Genomic DNA, 26,185 nt, shown 5'->3' on the forward strand with positions numbered 1-26,185 from the left:
CCGCTCAGGGATTTCACCATGAGGCCAATGGGGACTTTAAAACAGTTACAGAGTTTAATGGCTGTGATAATACTAACAATACTAACCTAAATGACAGAGTAAAAAGAAGGAAGTCTATACATAATTCAAATATTCCAAAACATGCGTCCTGTTTGCAATAAGGCAATAAAGTAAATCCAATACGACACATTATTGAGTACCACTCTTCATATTTTCAAGCATAGTGGTGGCTGCATCATGTTATGGGTATGCTTGTAATCGAAAAGGACTAGGGAGTTTTTCACGATAAGAATAGAGCTAAGCACAGGTAAAATCCTAGAGGAAAACCTGGATCACTCTGACCAGACACTGGGAGATTAATTCACCTTTCAGCAGGACAATAACCTAAAAAACAAGGCCAAATCTACGCTAGAGTTGCTTACTAAACAGACAGTGAATGGCCTAGTTACAGTTTTGACTTAAATCGGCTTAAAAATCTATGGGAAGACTTGAACATTTCTGTTTAACAATGATCAACAACCAACTTGTCAGAACTTGAAGAATTTAAAAAAGAATACTGTACAATCCAGGTGTGCAAAGCTTTTAGAGACACACCCAGAAAGATTCACAGCTGTAATCACTACCAAAGGTGCTTCCACAAAGTATTGACTCAGGGGTGTGAATACTTATGTAGTAAATATGATATTTCTGTATTTAATTTTAAAGAAATATGCAACATTTCTAAAAATATGTTTTCACTTTGTCATTATGGGGTATTGTGTGTGGGTGAGAAAAAAATCAACTGAATGCATTGAATTCAGGCTGTAACACAACAAATGTGGAATGAATCAAGGGGTGTAAATACTTTCTGACTGTAGATGTGGACATAGTAAATACATCTGCAGGGGTTTGGCCCTCACGAGTGTTTCACTGATCTCTGCATCTCCCCCACTGTGGAGGCTCTTTACTCGTTTTACAGATTACTCATTTTACACACACTCAGATGAAGTAGCTGCCACATAGAGTGCTTGGCCAAATGAGTTAATGTCCATTCTTGTTTCATTTCAACTGTCAGGCTCTGCAATCATGCTGACACCCTGATCTGTTTCACCTGTCTTTGTGACTGTCTCCACCCCCCTCCAGGTGTTGCCCATCTTCCCCATTACCCCCTGTGTATTTATACCTGTGTTCTCTGTTTGTCTGTTGCCAGTTCGTCTTGTTTGTCAAGTCAACCAGTGTTTTTGTTCTCAGGTCCTGCTTTTCTCAGTCTCTCTTTTCTCGCCCTCCTGGGTTTGACGCTTGCCTGTCCTGACTCTGAGCCCGCCTGCCTGACCACTATGCCTGACCCTGAGCCTGCCTGTCGACCTGTACCTTTGCCCCACCTCTGGGCTATTAAACCATTGTTAATTCGACGTTGTCTGCATCTGGGTCTTACCTTCATACCTGATAGTACGAACTGGCCATGACTGACCCAGCAGACCCAGGCCAGCTGCGCAAGCCATCTCCTCCCAAGGAGCCTCCATTGGTAGGCACGAGGAATTGCTTCGTGGTCTTATTGAGGGGGTCGAAACTGTCACATTCTGACCTTAGTTACTTTGTTTTGTCTTTTGTTTTAGGTTGGTCAGGGCGTGAGTTGGGTGGGTATTATCTATGTTTTCTGTTACTATGTGGGGTTTCTCGTTTGGCCTGATATGGTTCTCAATCAAAGGCAGGTGTTAGTCATTGTCTCTGATTGGGAACCATATTTAGGTAGCCTGTGTTCTATTGTGTTTTGTGGGTGGTTGTTTTCAGTCTTTGTGTGTCTGCACCAGTTAGAACTGTTTCGGTTTTCACTTTTGTTGTTTTGTATTTGAAGTGTTCTGTTTTTTGATTATTATTAAATTAAGATGAACACTAACCACACTGCGCTTTGGTCCTCTCCTTCCACCGACGAAAGCCGTTACAGAACCACCCACCACAAAAGGACCAAGCAGCGTGTTAACAGGCAGCAGCAGCAGGAGAGGCGACGATACCTGGAGAGATGGACTTGGGAGGAAATATTAGACGGCAAGGGACCATGGGCACAGCCGGGTGAATATCGCTGCCCCAAGGCAGAGCTGGAGGCAGCGAAAGCCGAGAGGCGGCATTATGAGGAGCTAGCGCGTCTGGAAGCCCGAGAGGCAGCCCCAAAAATGTATTGGGGGGGGGGACACGGGGAGTGTGGCAGAGTCAGAAGTCAGACCTGAGCCAACTTCCTGTGCTTACCGTAAGGAGCCGAGGATGGAACCAGAGCAGTCGGCGAAGTTGAGGTGTGAGTCTGAGAATGTTGAGGAGTTATTGGACAGATTGGAGGAGAGTGAATGGAGGGGAGATTATGAGACATTCGAGGAGTTGTTGATAAAATTGGAGGAGAGTGAAGAGAGAGAGCTGTTGGTTTGGCGTAGTATGCACAGCATTCGCCCTGAGGAGCGTGTTAGCTGTCTGATGCCACCTGTGTCAGTTCCTAGTACTCATCCTGAAACATGTGTTAAAGTTCCGGAACAATTGATGCCGGCTATACACTCCAGGTCTCCAGAGTACCTTCACAACCCGGGGTGTTCTGTTCCTGCTCCCCGCACTCGCCCAGAGGTGCGTGTTTCCAGTCCGGTACCACCAGTTCCGGCACCACGCACCAGGCCTACTGTGCGCCTCCAGAGTCCAGTATGCCCTGTTCCTGCTCCCCGCACTCGCCCAGAGGTGCGTGTTCCCAGTCCGGTACCAACACTTCCGGCACTACACACCAGGCCTACTGTGCGCCTCCAGAGTCCAGTATGCCCTGTTCCTGCTCCCCGCACTCGCCCTGAGGTGCGTGTTCCCAGCCCGGTACCACCAGTTCCGGCACCACGCACCAGGCCTACTGTGCGCCTCAGCAGGCCTGAGCTCCCCGTCTGTCCAGCGCCGCCTGAGCTTCCCGTCTGTCCAGCGCCGCCTGAGCTTCCCGTCTGTCCAGCGCCGCCTGAGCTGCCCGTCTGTCCAGCGCCGCCTGAGTTGCCCGTCTGTCCAGCGCCGCCTGAGCTGCCCGTCTGTCCAGCGCCGCCTGAGCTGCCCGTCTGTCCAGCGCCGCCTGAGCTGCCCGTCTGTCCAGCGCCGCCTGAGCAGCCCGTCTGTCCAGTGCCGCCTGAGCCGCCCGTCTATCCAGTGCCGTCTGAGCCGCCCGTCTGTCCTGCACCATCAGAGCCGCCCGTCTGTCCTGAGCCGCTAGAGCCGTCCGTCAGTCAGGAGCCGCGAGAGCCGTCCATCAGTCAGGAGCCGCCAGAGCCGCCCGCCAGTCAGGAGCCGCCAGAGCCGCCCGCCAGTCAGGAGCCGCCAGAGCCGCCCGCCAGTCAGGAGCCGCCAGAGCCGCCCGCCAGTCAGGAGCCGCCAGAGCCGCCCGCCAGTCAGGAGCCGCCAGAGCCGCCCGCCAGTCAGGAGCCGCCAGAGCCGCCCGCCAGTCAGGAGCTGCCCTTCAGTCCGGAGCTGCCCCTCAGTCCGGAGCTGCCCCTCAGTCCGGAGCTGCCCCTCAGTCAGGAGCTGCCCCTCAGTCCGGAGCTGTCCCTCAGTCCGTAGCTGCTTTTCAGTACTGAGCTACCCCTCAGCTACCCCTCAGTCCTGAGCTGCCCCCAGTCCGGAGCTGCCCCTCAGTCCGGAGATGCCTTTCAGTCCGGAGATGCCTTTCAGTCCGGAGATGCCCCTCAGTCCGGAGCTGTCCTTCAGCCTGGAGTTGCCCTCAGTCCGGAGTTGCTCCTCAGTCCGGAGCTACCTCTCAGTCCTGAGCTACCCCTCAGTCCTGAGCTGCCTCTCAGCCTGGACGAGGTTTTTCAGTCCAGAGGCGTACTTCAGTCCAGAGGCGTCCTTCAGTCCAGAGGCGTCCTTCAGTCCAGAGGTGTCCCTCAGTCCTGTGGGCCCACTATTAGGGTTCCCAGGCCAGGGTCGGCGGCGAGGGTCGCCGTTCCTAGGAGGCCACAGAAGCGGACTAAGACTATTGTGGAGTGGGGTCCACGTCCAGCGCCAGAGCCGCCACCACGGACAGATGCCCACCCAGACCCTCCCCTATAGGTTCAGATTTTGCTGCCGGAGTCCGCACCTTGGGCGGGGGGGGGGGGGGGGGGGGGGGGGTACTGTCACGTTCTGACCTTAGTTCCTTTGTTTTGTCTTTTGTTTTAGGTTGGTCAGGGCGTGAGTTGGGTGGGTATTATCTATGTTTTCTGTTTCTATGTGGGGTTTCTCGTTTGGCCTGATATGGTTCTCAATCAGAGGCAGGTGTTAGTCAATGTCTCTGATTGGGAACCATATTTAGGTAGCCTGTGTTCTATTGTGTTTTGTGGGTGGTTGTCTTCAGTCTTTGTGTGTCTGCACCAGTTAGAACTGTTTCGGTTTTCACTTTTGTTGTTTTGTATTTGAAGTGTTCTGTTTTTTGATTATTATTAAATTAAGATGAACACTAACCACGCTGCGCTTTGGTCCTCTCCTTCCACCGACGAAAGCCGTTACAGAAACGTTGGCTGAGCGCCATGACCGGGCGTTGGACATGCTGCTAGAGCAATTCCATGGGTTGTCTGGGGGGCAGCCTGCCAAGGTGGTAACCCCACCGCCCCTCAGTAACTCGGCAGTTAGCAGCGTCGCTCCACCTTCCCGGGAGCCCTGTTTTACATCCCCTGGAACGCTTTAATGGAGAGCCGAGCGCCTGTCTGCGTTTTTAGCTCAGTGTGCCCTCCCTCCTTCCCCTCAGATTGCGCCAAGATAGCCTACCTCATCACGCTGATGTCTGGGCGGGCTCTCACCTGGGCTACCGCCGTATGAGAACAACTACCGGCCATGTGTGTGAGTCTGGAGGGGTTCGTGGGAGAGGTGAGGAAGGTTTTTAATGCCCCGTTCTCCAGGAGAAAAGCTTCCCGAAAGCTAATCCAGCTCCGGCAGAACGCCCACAGAGTGGCCGACTATGCGGTGGATTTCTGCACGTTGGCAGCGGAGTGTGCGTGGAACCAGGAAGCACTGTTCGACATGTTCCTGCATGGGGTCTCGGAGATTGCGGGAACAACGGATGGAGAGGATTTGATTTTGCTCGCATGTCCAGGGATTCCACCTCGCCTCCGCATCATCCCGGAAGTCCCCAACGGTCCCGTTGCCGAGAGCACCCGAGGTATCCCGACCTTCCTTGAGAGTCACCAAAGACGTCCGAGGCACTGTTTCCCGAGCCTATGCAACTAGGCAGGGCTGAGCTATCACCAGCGGAATGGCAACACAGGATCAACACAAGGAGCTGTCTGTATTGCGGGACTGTTGGTCATTTTATGTCCTCTTGCCTGGTAAAAGACCAGGCTCACCGGTCGGAGCGATTACTCTGGTGGGCCAAATGGAGAACTTTTCTGATTCCCTTACTCGCACCCCTTTTCATGTCATTCTGCTGTGGGGAAACCAGTCCAAATCTCTCCGTGTCCTCATTGACTCTGGGCGCTCTATATAAAGGGTCATCCATAACACCACTCCTATCAACCTACGTGTGTCAGGGAATCAATCCCCTCATCAACTGGTCTACGGGTGCCTCAATGGCATTACTGTGAAGAACCGTTATCCGCTACTATTCATTTCCTTGGCCTTCGAGCCGCTCCAGGGGGCCACAGTTTTCTCCAAGCTGGATCTACGAAACGCCTACCACCTGGTGCGAATACGAGAGGGGGATGAGTGGAAGACCTTCAAAGCGGCCACTACGAATATCTGGTCATGCCCTTTGGCCTCGCCAACGCCCCTGCCGTGTTCCAGGCTTTGGTGAAGGATGTTGTCCACGACATGTTGAACCGGTTCGTCTTTGTCTACATGGATGACATCCTCGTCTTCCCCCGCTCCCCCCAAGAGCACGTGCTCCACATCTGACATGTTCTCCAGCGCCTTCTGGAGAATCAGTTGTTTTTTAAGGTGGAAAAGTGTGAGTTCCATCGCTCCATCATTCCCTTTCTGGGCTACATCATCTCTGCTGGGAGTGTCCAGATCGATCCCGAGAAGGTGAAAGCGGTGGTGGATTGGCCTCAGCCTACGTCCAGGGTGCAGCTGCAACGCTTCCTGGGGTTCGCCAACTTTTATTGCAGCATTATCCGGGGTTACAGCACCCTGGCCTCCCCCCTGTCTGCACTCACTTCTACCAAGGTTACGTTCACGTGGTTTTCTGCTGCTGACCGGGCGTTCCGGGACCTTAAACACCGCTTCACCACTGCTGCTACCCTGGTTCATCCTGACCCATCCCGTCAGTTCGTGGTGGAGGCCGACGCTTCGGATGTTGGAGTGGGGGCTGTCCTGTCCCAACGTTCTGCCCTGGATCTTAAGCTGCATCCCTGCACCTTCTTCCCTCACCGCCTCAAAGCCACGGAGAGGAACTACGATGTGGGGAATCGGGAGCTTCTCGCGGTGAAGATGGCGTTGGAGGAATGGAGGCATTGGCTAGAAGGGGCGGAACATCCGTTCATTGTGTGGACCGACCACAAAAACCTGGAGTATCTCCACACCTCCAAGAGCCTCAACTCCAGGCAAGCGAGATGGGCCATGCTGTTTACCCGGTTCAACTTTTCCCTCTCCTACCGGCTTGGTTCCAAGAACGTCAAGCCGGATGCTCTGTCTCATCACTATAACCCCGCGGTTATCACCTCGGAGCCCGAGACCATCCTTCCCACCTTGTGCCTGGCGACGGCACTCAACTGGGAAACAGGGAAACAGGTACGGGAGGCGTAACGGTCCCAGCCGAACCCTGGGGGGGCCCAGATAACCAGATGTTTGTCTGACGCTGTCGACTCTGCGGTCCTGGAGTGGGCCCATTCCTCCAGGCTTGCCTGTCACCCAGGCTCTCGTCAGACCCTGGCCTTAGTGCGACACGCTTTTGGTGGCCTACTATGGTTCCAGATGTTGCCGTATTTGTCGCTGTCTGCGCACAGAACAAGACTCCTCGGCAAGCTCCGGCTGGTCTTCTCCAACGACTGCCTGTCCCTCACCGTCCCTGGTCCCATATATCCCTGGATTTTGTCACGGTTCTCCCCCCGTCTGAGGACAAGACTGCCATCATGACTGTGGTCGACCCACTTCATTCTTCTCCCCAAACTACACTCGGCCAAGGAGACGGACGAGCTTAATGTGCAGCACGTCTTCCGGTTCCACAGACTCCCGGTGGACATGGTGTCCGACCGGGCTTCGCAGTTCTCGTCCCAGTTCTGGAAGGCGTTCTGTGCACTCATTGGGTCGTCGGCCAGCCTGTCCTCCGGATTTCACCCCCAGTCCAATGGGCAGTTGGAACAAGCCAACCAGGACTTAGAGACGAGACTTCGCTGCCTAGTCTCCATCAGCCCTACCACCTGGAGTCAGCAACTGGTATGGGTTGAGTACGCCTGCAACACCCTTCCTTGCTCTGCCACGCGTCTCTCGCCCTTCGAGTGGTCCTTGGGATATCAGCCTCCGCTCTTCCCCGAGCAAGAGGAGGAAGTCAGATATCCCTCTTCCCAGATATTCATCCTCCGCTGTCGCCGTACCTGGAAGAGAGCCCGGATCGCTCTGTTGAAGACCACTTCCAGGTATAGGCGACAAGTGGATCACCACCGGACCCCTGCTCCACGCTATCGGCTCGGCCAGAGGGTATGGTATGGTAGAATCCCGTAAACTTTACCCCCGTTTCATTGGCCCGTTCCCCATCTCAAGAGTCATTAGCCCCACTGCTGTTCATCTTTTGTTACCCCGTACCCTCCGTATTCATCCTACTTTCCATGTGTCTAGGATTAGGCCTGTGTCTCACAGCCCTTTGTCTTCTGTTTCCAGGCCCACCCCTCCTCCCCGTGTCATCGATGGCCATCCGGTGTACACGGTGAGACGCCTCCGGAGTGTTCGACCATGTGGCAGGGGATTTCAGTAACTGGTTGACTGGGAGGGTTATGGCCCGGAGGAGAGGTGCTGGGTCCCCGCTAGAGACATCCTGGACCCAGCCCTCATCGCCGACTTCCCCCGCCAGCACCCCGGTCAACCAGGTATGCACCCAAGTAGGACACCAGGTGGTGCCCCAGGGGGGGCAGGGGGGGGGGGGGGGTACTGTCACACCCTGATCTGTTTCACCTGTCTTTGTGATGGTCTCCACCCCTCTCCAGGTGTCGCCCACCTTCCCCATTATCCCCTGTGTATTTATACCTGTATTCTGTTTGTCTGTTGCCAATTTGTCTTGTTTGCCAAGTCAACCTGTGTTTTTGTTCTCAGTTCCTGCTTTTCCCAGTCTCTCTTTTCTCACCTTCCTGGTTTTGACCCTTGCCTGTCCTGACTGAGCCCGCCTGCCTGACCACTCTGCCTGCCCCTGAGCCTGCCTGCCGACCTGTACCTTTGCCTCACCTTTGGATTATTAAACCATTGTTAATTCGACGTTGTCTGCATCTGGGTCTTACCTTCATACCTGATACATGCATATTTCCCTTGTTTGTCTTCAGCACATTTCTCTTGAATGTAATACCTGATGTGCTATGGAAATGCTATTAGCTTGATTCTGAAATTCAGCTCCACGTTGTAAAGTCAGTTTTAGCACCTTCAATATCCAACCTCACCCAGGACACTTTGTTACTATTAACAAAGTAGATTGTTGAGTTTTGAGATGACAAAACAGACATGGAATTGGAAAAGTTCCCACACACTTTCAGAGTATTTGTTCTTATGATAAATCTCCCCCAAACTTATGGAATTATGTTTTTTCTTTCACCAAGTCTTTCAATTCGGTTGTCGGCAGTCGATCGAGAACATTTCTAAAATCAACTCAAGATTGTGTTTTGACAACAAGTGTTGGGAGTGATGACTGCTGCTGACCCATGACCAAGCAGGGCAAGCTGAAGGTTCACATAATACCAGTCAGGTGTATGTCTTCAGACTATACCTTCCTCGTAAGAGCCTAACTCCTATTGGATGTGCTCTGGCGTTATCTCTCTCTAACTTGATTTGAACTACTGTATGGTTTGAATTGTAAATCACAAGTCAGCCTTGTGACTTGCTGTGCGTGAGTAATTGAGGAGCGATGGTGGTGAATACTTTCACAGTAGGGTACTAAGGGGTATACGATTGTGAAGTAAGTTTTGAACCTTCAATCATGCTGCATTTTGAGACCAAGTGAGTATTTTAAACCGGCCTCAAATGTTTACATGCACTTTTTATTGCCTGTAATTATAGTTGGTAGTAATTTTGATGTAGTCAGATTCTTCATCCGTTTCCTCCCTTCTTTTTCTTCGTTCCCTTAATACAAAAATAAATTCCTTTAATAAAAAATGCATTGCCTCAAATCATTTTAAAATTAATTGGCCTAGAGAGAGGCTACACAAATCCACATGGAGTCAGGAGTAGCTTATCATTTGAACCATCGTTTATCAAGTCAGCCATATCAGCCATGGTTCTGAAAAGGAAGTCAAATCTGTAAATTAATGAGGTTATCTCAATAACATATTCAAATAATGAAGAAAATCTTTATATTTCCAACCAAGATTGAAGTAGAACTCGATTAACTCTGATCAATCCATGATAAGGGTGTGTTCGAATCTGCAGGAGAGATCTGAGGGTATGTATTTTTATATTGAGGGACTTAATTTAAAAATTGAGGGAAAGGATGAAAAAACTGAGAACTGATAAGCCTGGCCTGTTTTTCTTTCGACACAATGACCCCTAAGGCCCTCCGTAGAATAAAGTATAACTATCATGTTAACACAGAGATCTGTATAAAATGACGAAATGCTCATGTCTTCGTCCTAACAATAGGAGTCGTTGCCCCAAAGGTGGAAAGGCAGGCAAAGGCTTAGGTCCAAAATATGCCCATAGAAACACATTGGTCTTATTTTGGCCAGATTTTGGCGAGAGTAAAACCTCTCGCTTCACCTATTCCTGTCTGGTTACCATTTTGAGAAGGAGAGCGCGAATATGAGGAGGACCGGAGGTCAACTTTGATAGCCTGCTACAACTATAATAGATTTTTATGAAAAACAATATGTTTCTTGCCCATGATGTATTTATCAATTATTGACCTCACAATAAGCCAGATTCAAGTAATTTATATTGTGGTGCCGAAACTTGAAGCAGCAGCCGCAGCACAGTCAATCGGAAATGGAAAGCTCATTGTGCTGCAGGTAGGCATATTTGAGTAGGCATAATCGATTTCAACGTCTTCATCTAAATGAGACTTTACTAACAACAAGAGGGCTTTGCGTTGGAGCCTATTTCTTCCTATGTAAGAAATTAGGCTATAGGCTGCTATATCCATAGATGTGTCAGTCAATTCCTCCACCCACCGTGCACTATTTACATATCCAAAAGCACAGGCCTACCCCTTGTTAGTTTAAGATTTATAAGAAAAAAACAGTACCTAATGCTAGAAACAAGCTGTAAAATACCCGGGAAAGATGTGACTCTGATGCATATGGGGATATTATTGTTTCGTTTCTTTGACATTCAGAGGCTGATCTATAAACTTCTATAGTCGAGGAGACAAAAAAGTGACTTTTCTTGGGAAGTGATCAAATTCTGACACTATCAATTGATTAAATGATTAACTTTCTGTACAATAGAAGCTGTATAAACCCAGACAGATTTTAGGGAAACTTCTGACCTTCTCTCGTTGGGTTAAGCCAAGGAAGTAGAGTAGCAAGCAGTTAAGGCTTACATTTTTCTGCATTGGTAGGCCTACTCTGTCTGGGGTGGAAAAGTAGGCCTAACTTTTGAAAGTACTGTACCATGCTCAGATTCCTAATGACGTCTGAGATTTAAATATTTGCAAACAGGGACAGTTTTGACACACTGATTTGGACACAAACAAGACACACTGATTTGGCATATCTAAGGCTCTGGTCTGTCCAAGAAGTGAGGATAAACGGTAGACATGTTCTCTGCTATCCACTTTGTTTTAATTATAATTTGGGGTATAGAAGAGGACATAGCTACGGGAAGATGTTTGGGGGTGGGGGTGATTTTTCAGGGGGTGCTGCAGAACCATCAGCACCCATACTTCCTGCAGCTATAGGTGAGAGTCACGTTTATTTTTTTCAAGCATTCAGGCAGGGTTTAGGTCAAATATATTTAGCTGAAGGGAGGGCCATCCGTTTTCATTTCAGTCAGATTTTCTCCATGTAACCCTTATTATAAATAACGTTCACTCCCTTATTTTATTGTGTTACGATTTCATATATAATTTTTTGCTTTTTTCTTACTTTTTAACTCTGCATTGTTGGGAAGGGCTCATAAGTAAGCATTTTACGGTAAAGTGAAATAAATACCTGTTGTAGAATATATGTTGTATTCAGTGAATGTTATTTGAAAAGTAATGAATTAGCTAAATCAATGCTTTGGTGATAGATAGTATCTTTAGGTTATGATCACCAAACAGTTAGTGATATTTCTCAGTCATATTGGTCAAGGGGAGAGTCCTATAAATCAGTGATGGGGCGCATTCAGCAGAACACGACGCTTTGGAAAGTTCAGATATAAACGTGTTATGTAAATATAACGTAGAACAAATACACGTAGAACAAGGAATCTTGTCGTCTCTATTCGTGGTATTTATATCTGCAAAGTTCAACAACGTATGGCATCTGAACGTGGCCCTGCTGGGGTACATTCATTACGCCAAGTATGTTGCAAAACGTTTCGTCTGTTGAAAAACGTGGTGCAACAGAAACGGTCAACGGTTTCCGTTACTAGATGTAATGAATACAATTCTGCTCTCAGTCTCTTCATGAGCTGGGGGGTATACATGCGACTCCTCACTATTTCGTAAATTCGGAATCTATTCTGGACAGCGTTTGAGGACAGACTACTCTTCTCACGATAAGGTACAGTTGCCTTAGAAAATATAATTAAACTTTTTGTTGAAAACTACTTGTACATTCATAGATCAATTGTAGAATATTTTACAAATGAGTAAATTATTGCAGTAACTTGTATCGACAATTTATGGTTGCGCATTTTGTTTACGGATGAGTAACGTTAGCTAATTTCTTTGAGATGTCGCAATTGTTAGCTAAAGGTTATTCTCATATCTACACTGTCATTTTGTTTGGTTTTTCATAACATGTTCCCCGCCTTGGTGCTGACAAACACCGATGGTTTGTTCTAGAAAACTCTGTTGTCCTAATTTGTGAATACATTTAGCGCCAACTTTGAAGCGCGCAAAGTAGTGCGGCAAAAACAAGGCAAGGGGACTGTAGGGTTGCGTGTCTGGCTAAACACCCATCTGTTTGTTAAAGTTAGGTCGCTGTCCAATTCTTGTGATCGGACGACCTAGCTAGCAATGTGTGAATGTTGCATTAATGTTTTTTCTTCTTTCTGAGTAAGCACGTATGAGTTGGCTAGCTCGCGCTGTCAGTTAACAATGCCGAAACGTGTCATGTCTTGATATAGTTGTGTACTCGCATGATCAAATATTACTTTCAATGTTTCCCAGAAGACTTGGTTGGCTATACTATAGCCTGCTATATCCAAGTCATAGAGGAATGGTTAGCCCAGCGTTACTTCGCTCGTCTTGGTGCGTGCTGTCGTTCACATGTGTCAGTGCTATTTTTGGTCATCCTCCTTGTATGCCACGAGAATGGCTTCTTTGTCTAACATGAACAGCTGATGAACTGCAGCTAACTGAGCTAGTTACTACCATACATTAGTGGTTACTACTAGCTAGAACACATACAGCAACCGTGTTCACTCCTGTGTGGAATGAGGGGCATGCCACGCAGTTACATTGTATTTAAACATTTACTGTTTCTAGTTGCTAATGTCCATCTTCAGAGAGTTTGAGTAGCATTGTTAAATTGGTCTTTTTTTGTGGCGTGAAATAGTTGGTGGCAAAAAGGGAGGGTCATTGAGAACAATGCCTTTGTGGACCAGCTAGTCTCTTTTTGGCAGCAGCTTTTGTTTTCAGTTCTTTCCTTTGGTCAGATAGGAGGACATCTGCTTTGATTTGGCGACACAGTGCACTCACTGCTCATCTGCTGGTCCGTGCCTCCCACTGTTCAGAGGCAACTGTCACCAACCCTTGAAGTGTATAGTAAACTAATATGTTTAATATGTTGGTAGTTTAGGTAATATACAAAGTATGGTTGGGCAAAAATTGTATTACTGGTGGTGAAAATCTCACCCCTGCCAGAACCCACCCCCCTTCTAATTTCCTTAATTTTGTGGCTAGAGTCAAATACTTTGTGGCACACATCAAAGTCAAATACTTTCTATAGAACAAACTATACGTCAGGATAGGCAACCAAAACTAATAATTAATGTACAGTTGAAGTCGGAAGTTTACATACACATAGGTTGGAGTCATTAAAACTTGTTTTCAACCACTCCACAAATGTCTTGTTAACAAACTATCGTTTTGGCAAGTCGGTTAGGACATCTACTTTGTGCATGACACAAGTCATTTTTCCAACAATTGTTTACAGACAGATTATTTCACTTATAATTCACTGTATCACAATTCCAGTGGGTCAGAAGTTTACATACACTAAGTTGACTATGCCTTTAAACAGCTTAGAAAATTCCCAAAAATGATGTCATGACTTTAGAAGCTTCTGATAGGTGAATTGACATTATTTTGGTAAATTTGAGGTGTACCTATTTCAAGGACTACCTTAAAACTTAGTGCCTCTTTGCTTGACATCATGGGAAAATCAAAAGAAATCAGCCAAGACCTCTTGGTCTGGTTCATCCTTGGGAGCAATTTCCAAATGCCCATCTGTACAAACAATAGTACACAAGTATTAACACCATGGGACCACGCAGCCGTCATAACGCTCAGGAAGGAGACGCGTTCTGTCTCCTAGAGATGAATGTACTTTGGTGTGAAAAGTGCAAATCAATCCCAGAACAACAGCAAAGGACCTTGTGAAGATGCTGGAAGAAACGGGTACAAAAGTATCTATATCCACAGTAAAACGAGTCCTATATCGACATAACCTGAAAGGCCGCTCAGCAAGGAAGAAGCCACTGCTCCAAAACCGCCATTAAAAAAGCCAGACTACGGTTTGCAACTGACATGGAGACAAAGATTGTACTTTTTGGAGAAATGTCCTCTGGTCTGATTAAACAAAAAATAGAACTGTTTGGCCATAATGACCATCGTTATGTTTGGAGGAAAGAGGGGGAGGCTTGCAAGCCCGAAGAACACCATCCCAACCGTGAAGCACGGGGTGGCAGCATCATGTTGTGGGGTGCTTTGCTGCAGGAGGGACTGGTGCACTTCACAAAATAGATGGCATCTTGAGGGAGGAAAATTATATGGATATATTGAAGAAACATCTCAAGACATCAGTCAGGAAGTTAAAGCTTTGTCGCAAATGGGTCTTCCAAATGGACAATGACCCCAAGTATACTTCCAAAGTTGTGGCAAAATGGCTTAAGGACAACAAAGTCAAGGTATTGGAGTGGCAATCACAAAGCCCTGACCTCAATCCAATAGAGAATTTGTGGGCAGAACTGAAAAAGTGTGTGCGAGCAAGGAGGCCTACAAACCTGACTCGGTTGCACCAGCTCTGTCAGGAGGAATGGGCCAAAATTCACCCAACGTATTGTGGGAAGCTTGTGGAAGGCTACCTGAAACGTTTGACCCAAGTTAAACATTTTAAAGGCAATGCTACCAACTACTATTTGAGTGTATGTAACCTTCTGACCCATTGGAAATGTGATGAAAGAAATAAAGCTGAAATAAATGACTCTCTCTACTATTCTGACATTTCTTATTCTTAAAATAAAGTGGTGATCCTAACTGACCTAAGACATTACATTTTTACTAGGATTAAATGTCAGTAATTGTGAAAAACTGAGTTTAAATGTATTTGGCTAAGGTGTATGTAAACTTCTAACTTCAACTGTATATACACTGCTCAAAAAAATAAAAAGGAACACTTAAACAACACAATGTAACTCCAAGTCAATCACACTTCTGTGAAATCAAACTGTCCACTTAGGAAGCAACACTGATTGACAATACATTTCACATGCTGTTGTGCAAATGGAATAGACAAAAGGTGGAAATTATAGGCAATTAGCAAGACACCCCCAATTAAGGAGTGGTTCTGCAGTTGGTGACCACAGACCACTTCTCAGTTCCTGTGCTTCCTGGCTGATGTTTTGTTCACTTTTGAATGCTGGCGGTGCTTTCACTCTAGTGGTAGCATGAGACGGAGTCTACAACCCACACAAGTGGCTCAGGTAGTGCAGCTCATCCAGGATGGCACATCAATGCGAGCTGTGGCAAGAAGGTTTGCTGTGTCTGTCAGCGTAGTGTCCAGAGCATGGAGGCGCTACCAGGAGACAGGCCAGTACATCAGGAGACGTGGGGAAGGCCGTAGGAGGGCAACATCCCAGCAGTAGGACCGCTACCTCCACCTTTGTGCAAGGAGGAGCAGGAGGAGCACTGCCAGAGCCCTGCAAAATGACCTCCAGCAGGCCACAAATGTGCATGTGTCTGCTCAAACGGTCAGAAACAGACTCCATGAGGGTGGTATGAGGGCCCGACGTCCACATGTGGGGGTTTGTGCTTACAGCCCAACACCGTGCAGGACGTTTGGCATTTGCCAGAGAACACCAAGATTGGCAAATTCGCCACTGGCGCCCTGTGCTCTTCACAGATGAAAGCAGGTTCACACTGAGCTCATGAGCACATGTGACAGACATGACAGAGTCTGGAGACGCCGTGGAGAACGTTCTGCTGCCTGCAACATCCTCCAGCATGACCGGTTTGGCGGTGGGTCAGTCATGGTGTGGGGTGGCATTTCTTTGGGGGGCCGCACAGCCCTCCATGTGCTCGCCAGAGGTAGCCTGACTGCCATTAGGTACCGAGATGAGATCCTCAGACCCCTTGTGAGACCATATGCTGGTGCGGTTGGCCCTGGGTTCCTCCTAATGCAAGACAATGCTAGACCTCATGTGGCTGGAGTCTGTCAGCAGTTCCTGCAAGAGGAAGGCATTGATGCTATGGACTGGCCCGCCCGTTCCCCAGACCTGAATCCAATTGAGCACATCTGGGACATCATGTCTCGCTCCATCCACCAACGCCACGTTGCACCACAGACTGTCCAGGAGTTGGCGGATGCTTTAGTCCAGGTCTGAGAGGAGATCCCTCAGGAGACCATCCGCCACCTCATCAGGAGCATGCCCAGGCGTTGTAGGGAGGTCATACAGGCACGTGGAGGCCACACACACTACTGAGCCTCATTTTGACTTGTTTGAAGGACATTACATCAAAGTTGGATCAGCCTGTAGTGTGGTTTTCCACTTTAATTTTGAGTGTGACTCCAAATCCAGACCTCCATGGGTTGATAAATTATCAATGGAAATCAAATTTTTGTGTGAGTTTGTTGTCAGCACATTCAACTAGCTCCAGGCTAACTGGTGCTTGCTTCAGGACAGAGACGTTAGCCAGGACTAGCCACTCGGATAGCAGCTAGCTAGCTGCGATAATCCTGCGTAAAGGTTCAGAGCTTGCGGTAGGAATCCGGGGAGATGTGGTAGAGAAAAAGCAGTCCGATATGCTTTGGCTTGATATCGCGCTGTGCAGACTGGCAGGAATTGACCGGGCTGAGGTTGGCTGATGTTATGTTAGGTTGAATCACCTTTTGGCAGCGATTACAGTCTTGAGTATGACGCTACAAGCTTGGCACGCCTGTTTTTGGAGAGTTTCTCCTATTCTTCTCTACAGATCCTCTCAAGCTCTCAGGTTGGATGGGGAGCGTGGCTGCACAGCTATTTTCAGCTCTCCAGAGATGTTTGATTGAGTTCATGTCCAAGCTCTGGCTGGGCCACTCAAGGACCTTCAGAGACTTGTCCTTTAGCCACTCCTGCGTTGTCTTGGCTGTGTGCTTAGGGTCGTTGTCCTGTTGGAATGTGAACCTTCACCCCAGTCTAAGGCCTTGAGCGCTCTAGAGCAGGTTTTCATTCAGTATCTCTCTCTACTTTGCTCCGTTCATCTTTCCCTCGATCATGACTAGTCTCCCAGTCCCTGCCGCTGAAAAACATCCCACAGCATGATGCTGCCACCACCATGCTTCACCTTGGGGATGGTGCCTGGTTTTCTCCAGATGTGACGCTTGTCATTCAGGCCAAAGAGTTCAATCTTGGTTATATCAGATCAGAGAATCTGGTTTCTCATGGTCAGAGTCGTTTAGATGCCTTTTTACTGAGTGGTTTCCGTCTGGCCACTCTACCATAAAGGCCTGAATGGTGTAGTGCTGCAGAGATAGTTGTCCTTCTGGAAGGTTCTCCCATCTCCACAGAGAAACTCTGGAGCTCTGTCAAAGTGACCATCGGGTTCTTTGTCATCTCCCTGACCAAGGCCCTTCTCCCCCGATTGCTCAGTTTGGCCGGGCGGCCAGCTCTAGGAAGAGTCTTGGTGGCTCCATCATTTTAAGAATTATGGAGGCCACTGTGTTCTTGGGGCCCTTCAATGCTGCAGAAATGTTTTGGTACCCTTACCCAGATCCGAGCCTCGATACAATCCTGTCTCAGACCTCTAAAGACAATTACTTCAACCTCATGGCTTGGTTTTTGCTCTGACATGCACTGTCCGATCAATTTAATTTACCACAGGTGGACTCCAAGTTGTGGAAACATCTCAAGGATGATCAATGGAAACAGGATGACCTGAACTAAATTTTGAGTCGAATAGCAAAGGGTCTGAATACTTATGTAAATAAGGTATTGATGTTTATTTTTATTTTTTTGCGAACATTTCTAAAAACCTATTTTCTCTTTGTCATTATGGAGTATTGTGTGTAGATTGAGGATATTTATTTCATCGATTTTAGAATAAGGCTGTAATGTAACAAAATTTTAAAAAAGTTAAGGGGTCTGAATACTTTCCGAATGCATTGTACACACCAACTTTTATGTATTCCCTCTTTCTAACTCTTTCTCATAAGATTCCTATGATTTTCTTTGTTCTCTCATCCAATGGCCAAAGACTTGGGTTCATCTCCATGCCTTTGTCTGTCAAAGCCTCTAACACAACCAACTGTGTTACCTAGGCCTCCTGTGCTGAGCTAATGCTATTCTAGCCATGTGGAACTGATGGACTGAATATGAATTTGGCCCAGGCTTTAATTTCCAAGTACCCCATTCGAAGTAGGGGAGAAACTAGCAATGGGGAGCTTACAGAGAACTCTGCATTAATAGGATTTTTTTGTTCACACCTAGGAGTCCTAGCCAACTGTCATCATAAATGGGCGCTATGGTGGGATGTGTGGTGCTGCTGTGTAGACAGGTAGACTGGATTTGTGTTGGTTGCCTGAGAAACCCACAGACACACCATCCTCCTATTACAGGCCCAGCCGTGGCTGTTATAAACCAACCCCAGCCCACAGGCTATTCATGGAGCCCATAGCATTGTTTTTGACATGATAATCCACCCGTGTCTGATTCAAGAACCAGATCCCTGGAAATTGTGGAGGAAATAGCTTTTGGATGATGAATCTGAGAGGGAGCCCTTGGTCGTTAAACATGATCATAAAGGATTGAAGTACGTGTGTGTGTGTGTGTGTGTGTGTTGGTCAGCAGGTAGTGCGCTCTCCTGTCCTCGAGGTTGGGCAATGGGGTGAAGGCAAGGGGAGCTCTGATATTTCCACCAGATTTAGCTCCTGCTAAGTGCTTGCAAACTGCCCACATTAAACCAGAGGGATGAATTACAACATGTAAAAAAAAACGTGATACTGTCGATACATCTATACTGTTGACTACCCGATAACAAGTTGCAAGTCTGTTTTTATCCAATGCATGGGGGGACTGCTTACTATTCTTTGTGACAAGTTATTTATCTGCTGCTACTTTGCTCTCCTAGTGATATTCTGGAACGTTTAGCTAATTTTGAATGGGACAACTTCTCTTGCGAGTACTATTGATTTCTCCCTTAATCTCCATTGAAGTTATCCAACAGTCGAACAGTGATAAGGACTAGTGCTATATAAACTCCTGGGAAATGGTGAAGCGAGCGGTTCTTTTCACCTTGTCATGTGACCCATACACTGTCTGGGAATGAAGGCTTAGTTGTGATTGGCTTATGAGAGTTTTACAACTTGATGTAAGAGTATTACATTGCAGCCAACTTCCACTGCAATAGTGGTACTTAGAGTCAGTTTTTTTATTTTGAGTAGCACCGATGAAGTGTCATTGGCTCAGGACAATGTGGGATTTTGTGTTGTGGCTCTGAGTTGGTCAGACAGGGGGACAGACTTCAGTCCAGAGGGGCACGCCAGCCAGCTGGCACTGTTTGATGACACGTTCAACGGAGTGAGGCAGAATGAACTGGAGCTTGGTACCTCCAATTGGATTCCTTCTTCAACCATGTGACACAGTCTCAGTAATTCCATTGGCTGTGTTGTTCTTATTAGTTTGTGCTGGATTTCAACGATTAGCCTGTCACAGGGGCCAAGAGATTGAAATCCTATCCACATATGTAGACCTTTCACTATGGACCGATCTGTCCTCAAATGCCATTCAATTCCAGAGACAAAGGGGACAATATTTATGTTAGAGTCCAATGCAACAATTGCAGAACTGTAAGTTTATCCTCTATTTTTAGTTACCATTGCCTTTAAAAATGTAATGGCATAGTAGCTACAGCTATAAATACTATGGGGGAACTTAATAATGACAGTTTTTAATGTGCTGCTGGGCTCCTAATCAGAGCTTCAGATAACCTAACCCAATCAAAGTCGCCATGCCTTCCGCTACTAACTTGTTCCTTGCGTGTCAGATTATTCAGTCAGTCCTTCCGCTGATCAAGTTTTCCAATGAAACACACTATTGAGAGATAATTAGCTCGTCAAATCCAGTTTGTAGGGTTGGGCGGTATAGGCGAATATATTGATAAGTCACCTTGTCCCAAAGAGATTTACATGGTTATCAAAACGTCACACCAGTGTAAGCCTACACGAAACACAGCCCTTATTTTAAGTGTTTCTAAAATCCCCTATGGGAAAAAAGGATTGGAACCGTTTCCCTGTTTGACCTCTAGGTTTTATGGGTATTATGACTCATACTGTGGTACTCTATGGAGACGCCCTTTCTGTTAATTCTTATTTCTATGCTGGTTTCCTCTGGACAAACAAAAAACGGATGTCCTTGTTTTTGAAAGAAAATGTAAAAAAATTGTCCATTTAAAATGACATCAAATTGATCAACATTAATGTTGTAAATGACTACTGTAGCTGGAAACGGCTTTTTAACTTAAAAAAAAATGGAATATCTACATAGGCGTACAGAGGCCCATTATCAGCAACCATCACTCCTGTGTTCCAATGACACGTTGTGTTAGCTAATCCAAGGTTTTTAATTTTAAAAGGCTAGTGATGGTTGCTGATAATGTGCCTATGTAGATATTCCATAAAAAATCTGCCGTTTCCAGCCACAATAGTCATTTACAACATTAACGATGTCTACACTGTATTTCTGATCAATTTTATGTTATTTTAATGGACAAAAAAGTAGCTTTTCTTTCAAAAACAAGGACATTTCTAAGTGACTCCAAACTTTTGACCGGTAGTGTGTGTGTGTGTGTATATATATATATATATATATATATATTACAAATCCATACTTGGAGTCAAGTATTGATATATCGTCCAGAAATTATATTGCGATATGTAACTGTATCGATTCAGCGTGGAACAATGAGCTGCATTCAATACTCCTAACCCATGGCACTGTGCATTCCCATGACCATGATGGTGACTCCACTATCTAAATTGGACACGCACATTTCCATCTAAAAAGGCTTACGTAGTCTATTCCTTTATGGCATCCACAACACATCATGCCTATGCTTATGAGACACATTGTGAGATAAACCTGTTGTTTGGGCTGCTGGGATGCTTGGAGTTCTGCACAGACATCTGTGTGTACAGTGAACTCTGGCTATTTGTTTTAGAGGGTCTCAGAAAGCCTGCTGTGTTTCAGAAAGGCGTCACAGAAGTATCTGTCTGTGTGTAGATGTCTTCCATCAGAGTGGTAGAATAGTTGCTATGGGATGTGTGGGGCCAGTGAGCATATTGTGATAGGAAGGACTAATGGCAGACTTTTGTATGTTCTTTTTAGACCACTTCTTAACCAAGGCTTCCTCCCATGTATAAAATGAAATGTTCAGCTGCCAGTCTATCCTTTCAGTAAATCAACTCTTGGATTTAGGCTACTCCTGCGCTACTCTAAGTAAGTGTAAATAAAAAAAAAAAGCTGAAGAAAATAGTGCTGATATAGTAGACTCTGTGTCTGGCTTGGATGATACATTTTGACTTGTGCATATTTGGCTAGAATGTTTTGATTTGTTGAGAGGACACATTATCGTGCTTAATAAGATTTTGAAGGTTGTCTTGTGGCTTTATTTGTTACTATGGAATGCTGAAACTGGATAGGCTAGAGACTTTGGTTTGGTTTAATGGTAGGAGTTATAACCGCTCGTATTCCTATTGTTGCTTACACATGCTGCATCTTTTTTTAAATTTAACAAACTATTTTCCTGGTAAACAAGAACTTGGTTTGTATCTTTCGGTTACAAATATAGTAGGTAGGAATTGTTGTTTGTCTGAAATGTAATGTTGGTTACATGCTCATCTGTATATTTGGTCAGAATAAGAAAGTAGCCTAATTAGGGCTGTGACGTTACCAGTATCGCAATATGTTTTTCCCACAGCAAAAAAATGTAAACACGAAGCGGCCCAAACTCTTCGGTCCTTTCAAAACCAGCTGTATGTAAAATATTGTGAGATATACAGTACCAGTCAAAAGTTTGGACACAGCTACTCATTCAAGGGTTTTTCTTTATTTTATTTTTACTATTTTCTACATTGTAGAATAATAGTGAAGACAGCAAAACTATGAAATAACACATATGGATCATGTAGTAACCAAATAAATGTTAAACAAAATATATTTGAGATTCTTCAAAGTAGCCTCCCTTTGTCTTGATGACATCTTTGCACACTCTTGACATTCTCTCAACCAGCTTCACCTGGAATGCTTCTCCAACAGTCTTGAAGGAGTTCCCACATATGCTGAGCACTTGTTGGCTGCTTTTCCTTCACTCTGCGGTCCAACTCATCCCAAACCATCTCAATTGGGTTGAGGTCGGGTGCTTGTGGAGACCAGGTCATCGGATGCAGTACTCATCACTCTCCTTGGTTAAATAGCCCTTACACAGCCTGGAGGTGTGTTGGGTCATTGTCCTGTTGAAAAATAAATGATAGTCCCACTATGCGCAAACCAGATCAGATTGCGTATCGCTGCAGAATGCTGAGATCATCCGTTCACCTACTCTGCGTCTCATAAAGACACGGAGGTTGGAACCAGAAATCGCACATTTCCACCGGTCTAATGTCCATTGCTTGTTTTTTATGGCCCAAGGAAGTCTCTTCTTCTTGTTGCTGTCCTTTAGTAGTGGTTTCTTTGCAGCAATTCGACCATGAAGGCCTGATTCACGCAGTCTCCTCTGAACAGTTGATGTTGATGTGTCTGTTTTTGAATTTATTTTTATTTAACCTTTATTTAACTAGGCAAGTCAGTTAAGAACAAATGTGTGTATGTGATAAAACGCACATCACGACATAAAGAGAGACCTAAGACAACAACATAGCAAGACAACAACATAGCAAGGCAGCAACACACGACAGCACAGCATGGTAGCAACACATGGCAGCAGCACAAAACATGGTACAAACATTATTGGTCACAGACAACAGCACAAAGGGCAAGAAGATAGAGCCAACAATACATCACGCAAAGCAGCCACAACTGTTACTTCAACTATGTGAAACATTCATTTGGGCTGCAATTTATGAGGCTGGTAACTGTAATGAACTTATCCTCTGCAGCATAGGTAACTCTCTCTTCCTTTCCTGTGGCGGTCCTCATGAGAGCCAGTTTTATCATAGCGCTTGATGGATTTTGCGACTGCACTTGAAGAAACATTAAAAGTTCTTCACATTTTATGGATTGACTGACATTCATGTCTTAAAGTAATGATGGACTGTCGTTTCTCTTTGCTTATTTGAGCTGTTCTTGCCATAATATGGACTTAGCCCTATTTGGTAAAAAAACATCTTCTGTATACTACCCCTTCCTCGTCACAACACAACTGATTGGCTCAAACGCATTAAGAAGGAAAGAAATTCCACAAATTAACAAGGCACCCTGTTAATTGAAATGCATTCCAGGTAACTACCTCATGAAGCTGGTTGAGGGGATGCCAAGAGTGTGCAAAGCTGTCATCAAGACAAAGGGTGGCTCCCTTTGAAGAATCTCAAATATAAAATATATTTTGATTTAACACTTTATTGGTTACTACATAATTCCATATGTGTTATTTCATAGTTGTGATGTCTTCACTATTATTCTACAACCTTACGTTAGACAGGTAAGCTAGCTAGACAGGACATTGTTTTGTTACTGGCAGGATGGTGAACTTGTGGACTGAATTTCAGTTGGAGATGTAATGTACAATGTTGGATAATATCACAATGTGGCGTTTTGTTAATCTTTTTGGGATAATTGGCAAAAAACTGCATGTCGAATTCATTCTCCTGAACTTTCTCTTGTATATTGTTACTTTATGAAGACTAGCCTGATTTATTTCTGAAAATGTCTGTTTTCAGAACCCGTGACACATTTTGACTTAAGAGCTGGTTCCTGCAGTACTTCAGGACAATGACGGCCATCAAAGCTCCACAGGACAAGTGAGTGCAGTGACTTTGCATTTTCTGCTTCTGCCTGCAATCATTTAATGCTATATGGATATATTTGATGGATACAATTGGTAAAGGCTACATATTAACATTTCTGGTGTGGGAATGTGTATTTGTCAGGTATAATGCGGTGTGGATAATTTTCTTCGTCCTTGGCTTGGGAACCCTCCTGCCATGGAACTTCTTCATGACTGCAACCATGGTAACTGTTCTGTATTCTTCACAACTGCTTGATTATAATAACCATGAGAAATCAGACTTACACGGAACCCAAACCGGCCGCGCGCATGCGACATCATGCATACATTTATTTTGTCCCCCTACACCAAACGCGATCACAACACGCAGGTTAGTTAGCTAGTTAGCTTGCAATTGCTAGCTAATTTGTACTAATTTGTCCTGGGATATAAACATTAGGTTGTAATATTTTAACTGAAATGCACAAAGTCCTCCATTCCAACAATTAATCCACTCATAAAACGGTCAACCGAATCCTTTCTAGTCATCTGTCCTCCTTCCAGGCTTTTTCATCTTTGAACTTATATGGCGATTGGCATCTAAACTTTCATAGTATTACCACAACAACCGGCAACACAATTCGTATTTCAATCACCCACGTGGGTATAACCAAGATGGCACGTGGGTACCTGCTTCTATAAACCAATGAGGAGATGGGAGAGGCAGGACTTGCAGCGCTATCTGTGTCAGAAATAGGAATGACTTCTATTTTAGCCCTTGGCAACGCAGACGCTCGTTGACGCGCGTGAAATAATTGAATAACATAGATTCATACATTTATTTTTGCAACTGTTGCAGCAGTGTGGTCAGCCTATAAGAGCTGAAGTAGTAGAACAATAATATGGGCACACACTCATTTCCTATGTCTCTAAGTGGTAGTACAACTGGTCTTTGAAAATGCGACGACTCTAACAAAAGGGTAATTTTAATGCTTCTGGAGCTGCCTCGAGGGAGGATGTTTCATTGAGACCACTTTTGTCAACAGTTAGAAGCCACCTGGTTTATCAAACTTTTCGCCAGGTGTGTTGCCATGCCAATATATCCCCGCCCTCGGCAGCAGGCTAGCATTATGAAAATATTAGAGATGTAACGATTCACCGATACACATCCAAATACGCACCCCAAACTGAAACAAATGCAGCATGCATCGGTCAGAAAGTCAACTCAAATGTTACGAATCGACAAATCACAAATTATTTTTGCTCATATTACTTTCTTTCTACTTTCCGAGACACTCTCTCCATAGTATTTCACTGACTCGTTTTCACACTAAATCATATCGTTCCTGTATTGCATCAGAGCCCATATAGTTTCAAGTTTCGTATCTAGATACATATTGAATTGTCTTGAAAGGGAAAGATGCACATCCCGAGAAATCATTGACTCTCGTAAGCTTTGGTCATGAACCCCAAGTCTTTCGCTCCTCCACCCTGCTGCTTCCCTTTAGTACTTCACCAGCCGACTGAAGGACTCGGCCGTCGCAGGCTCAGTGAATCTGACGGCCAACGCCACGGTAGATGAGGCAGACACGAGGAACGTCCTGGAGTCCAAGTTCAACAATGTGATGACCCTGTGTGCCATGGTGCCCCTGCTCATCTTCACCTGCCTTAACTCCTTCATCCACCAGAGGTATAGTTAGAACTAATGGTAACTTTTCTACTGCAGGAATTGGTATTAAGGTTGCCCTATTCCCTGGGGCAATTGAACTCAGCAGTTTTTTATTTTACCTTTTATTTAACTAGGCAAGTCAGTTAAGAACAAATTCTTATTTTCAATGACAGCCTAGGAACAGTGGGTTAACTGCCTTGTTCAGGGGTAGAACGACAGACCTCGTCAGCTCAGGGATTCGAACTTGCAACCTTTCAGTTACTAGTCCAATGCTCTAACCACTAGACTACCCTGCCGCCAGTTGCACAAGTTGAGCCTGCTCTGAGGTTGCACCGTTACTCCCAATTGTTAAATCAAATTTATTTATAAAGCCCTTTTTACATCAGCAGATGTCACATAGTGCTATGCAGAGACCCAGCCTAAACCCCCAAACAGCAAGCAATACAGATGTAGAAGCACGGTGGCTAGGAGAAACTTCCTATATAGAGACAGGAACCTAGGAAGAAACCTAGAGAGGAACCAGGCTCTGAGGGGTGGCCAGTCCTCCTCTGGCTGTGCCGGGTGGAGATTATAAGAGTACATGGCCATTTTAAAGCCAGATTGTTCTTCAAGATGGTTTAAGTGGAAGATGGACAATTTATTGGCGGGCGGGCAAGTTGAGCCTGCTCTGAGAATGTATTTTACTGATAACAACCAAAATACAAAGAATTCCAGTAGTGATCTTCCTGGTTCCTCCCATATGTGTAGGTGAAAGGCAGGCCATATACAGCACTTCTGCATGTAAATAGCTGATTAGCATACCAATTAGCATTTTGGGGAAGGTGATGATAATCTTTGGGAAGACAAAAAATATTCCTGACTTGTCTGATGGTGAAGCACTTTTCAGA

The 26,185-nt window shown here is 45.7% G+C and overlaps 1 protein-coding gene across 9 annotated transcripts in view; it reads left to right on the forward strand.

The window, feature by feature from the left end:
• The window catches only part of slc29a1a (solute carrier family 29 member 1a), a 71,557-nt gene that overhangs the window by 34,523 nt on the left and 10,849 nt on the right, over window positions 1–26,185 (forward strand). The window contains exons 2-6 of one of the 9 annotated variants that reach the window (XM_055902719.1): window positions 1,231–1,504; window positions 7,768–7,973; window positions 23,583–23,663; window positions 23,793–23,874; window positions 25,138–25,319. In XM_055902719.1, coding sequence (XP_055758694.1) covers window positions 23,635–23,663; window positions 23,793–23,874; window positions 25,138–25,319 — 293 coding nt within the window. In that variant the 5' untranslated portion in view covers window positions 1,231–1,504; window positions 7,768–7,973; window positions 23,583–23,634. Of the gene's footprint in view, window positions 1–1,230; window positions 1,505–4,114; window positions 7,588–7,767; window positions 7,974–11,620; window positions 11,790–19,380; window positions 19,497–23,582; window positions 23,664–23,792; window positions 23,875–25,137; window positions 25,320–26,185 lie in introns of those variants that run through there. The other 8 variants (XM_055902721.1, XM_055902718.1, XM_055902723.1 and 5 more) reach the window with 8 other exon arrangements.

Source organism: Salvelinus fontinalis, chromosome 37, assembly GCF_029448725.1.
Source record: "Salvelinus fontinalis isolate EN_2023a chromosome 37, ASM2944872v1, whole genome shotgun sequence".
Lineage (NCBI taxonomy): Eukaryota > Metazoa > Chordata > Actinopteri > Salmoniformes > Salmonidae > Salvelinus > Salvelinus fontinalis.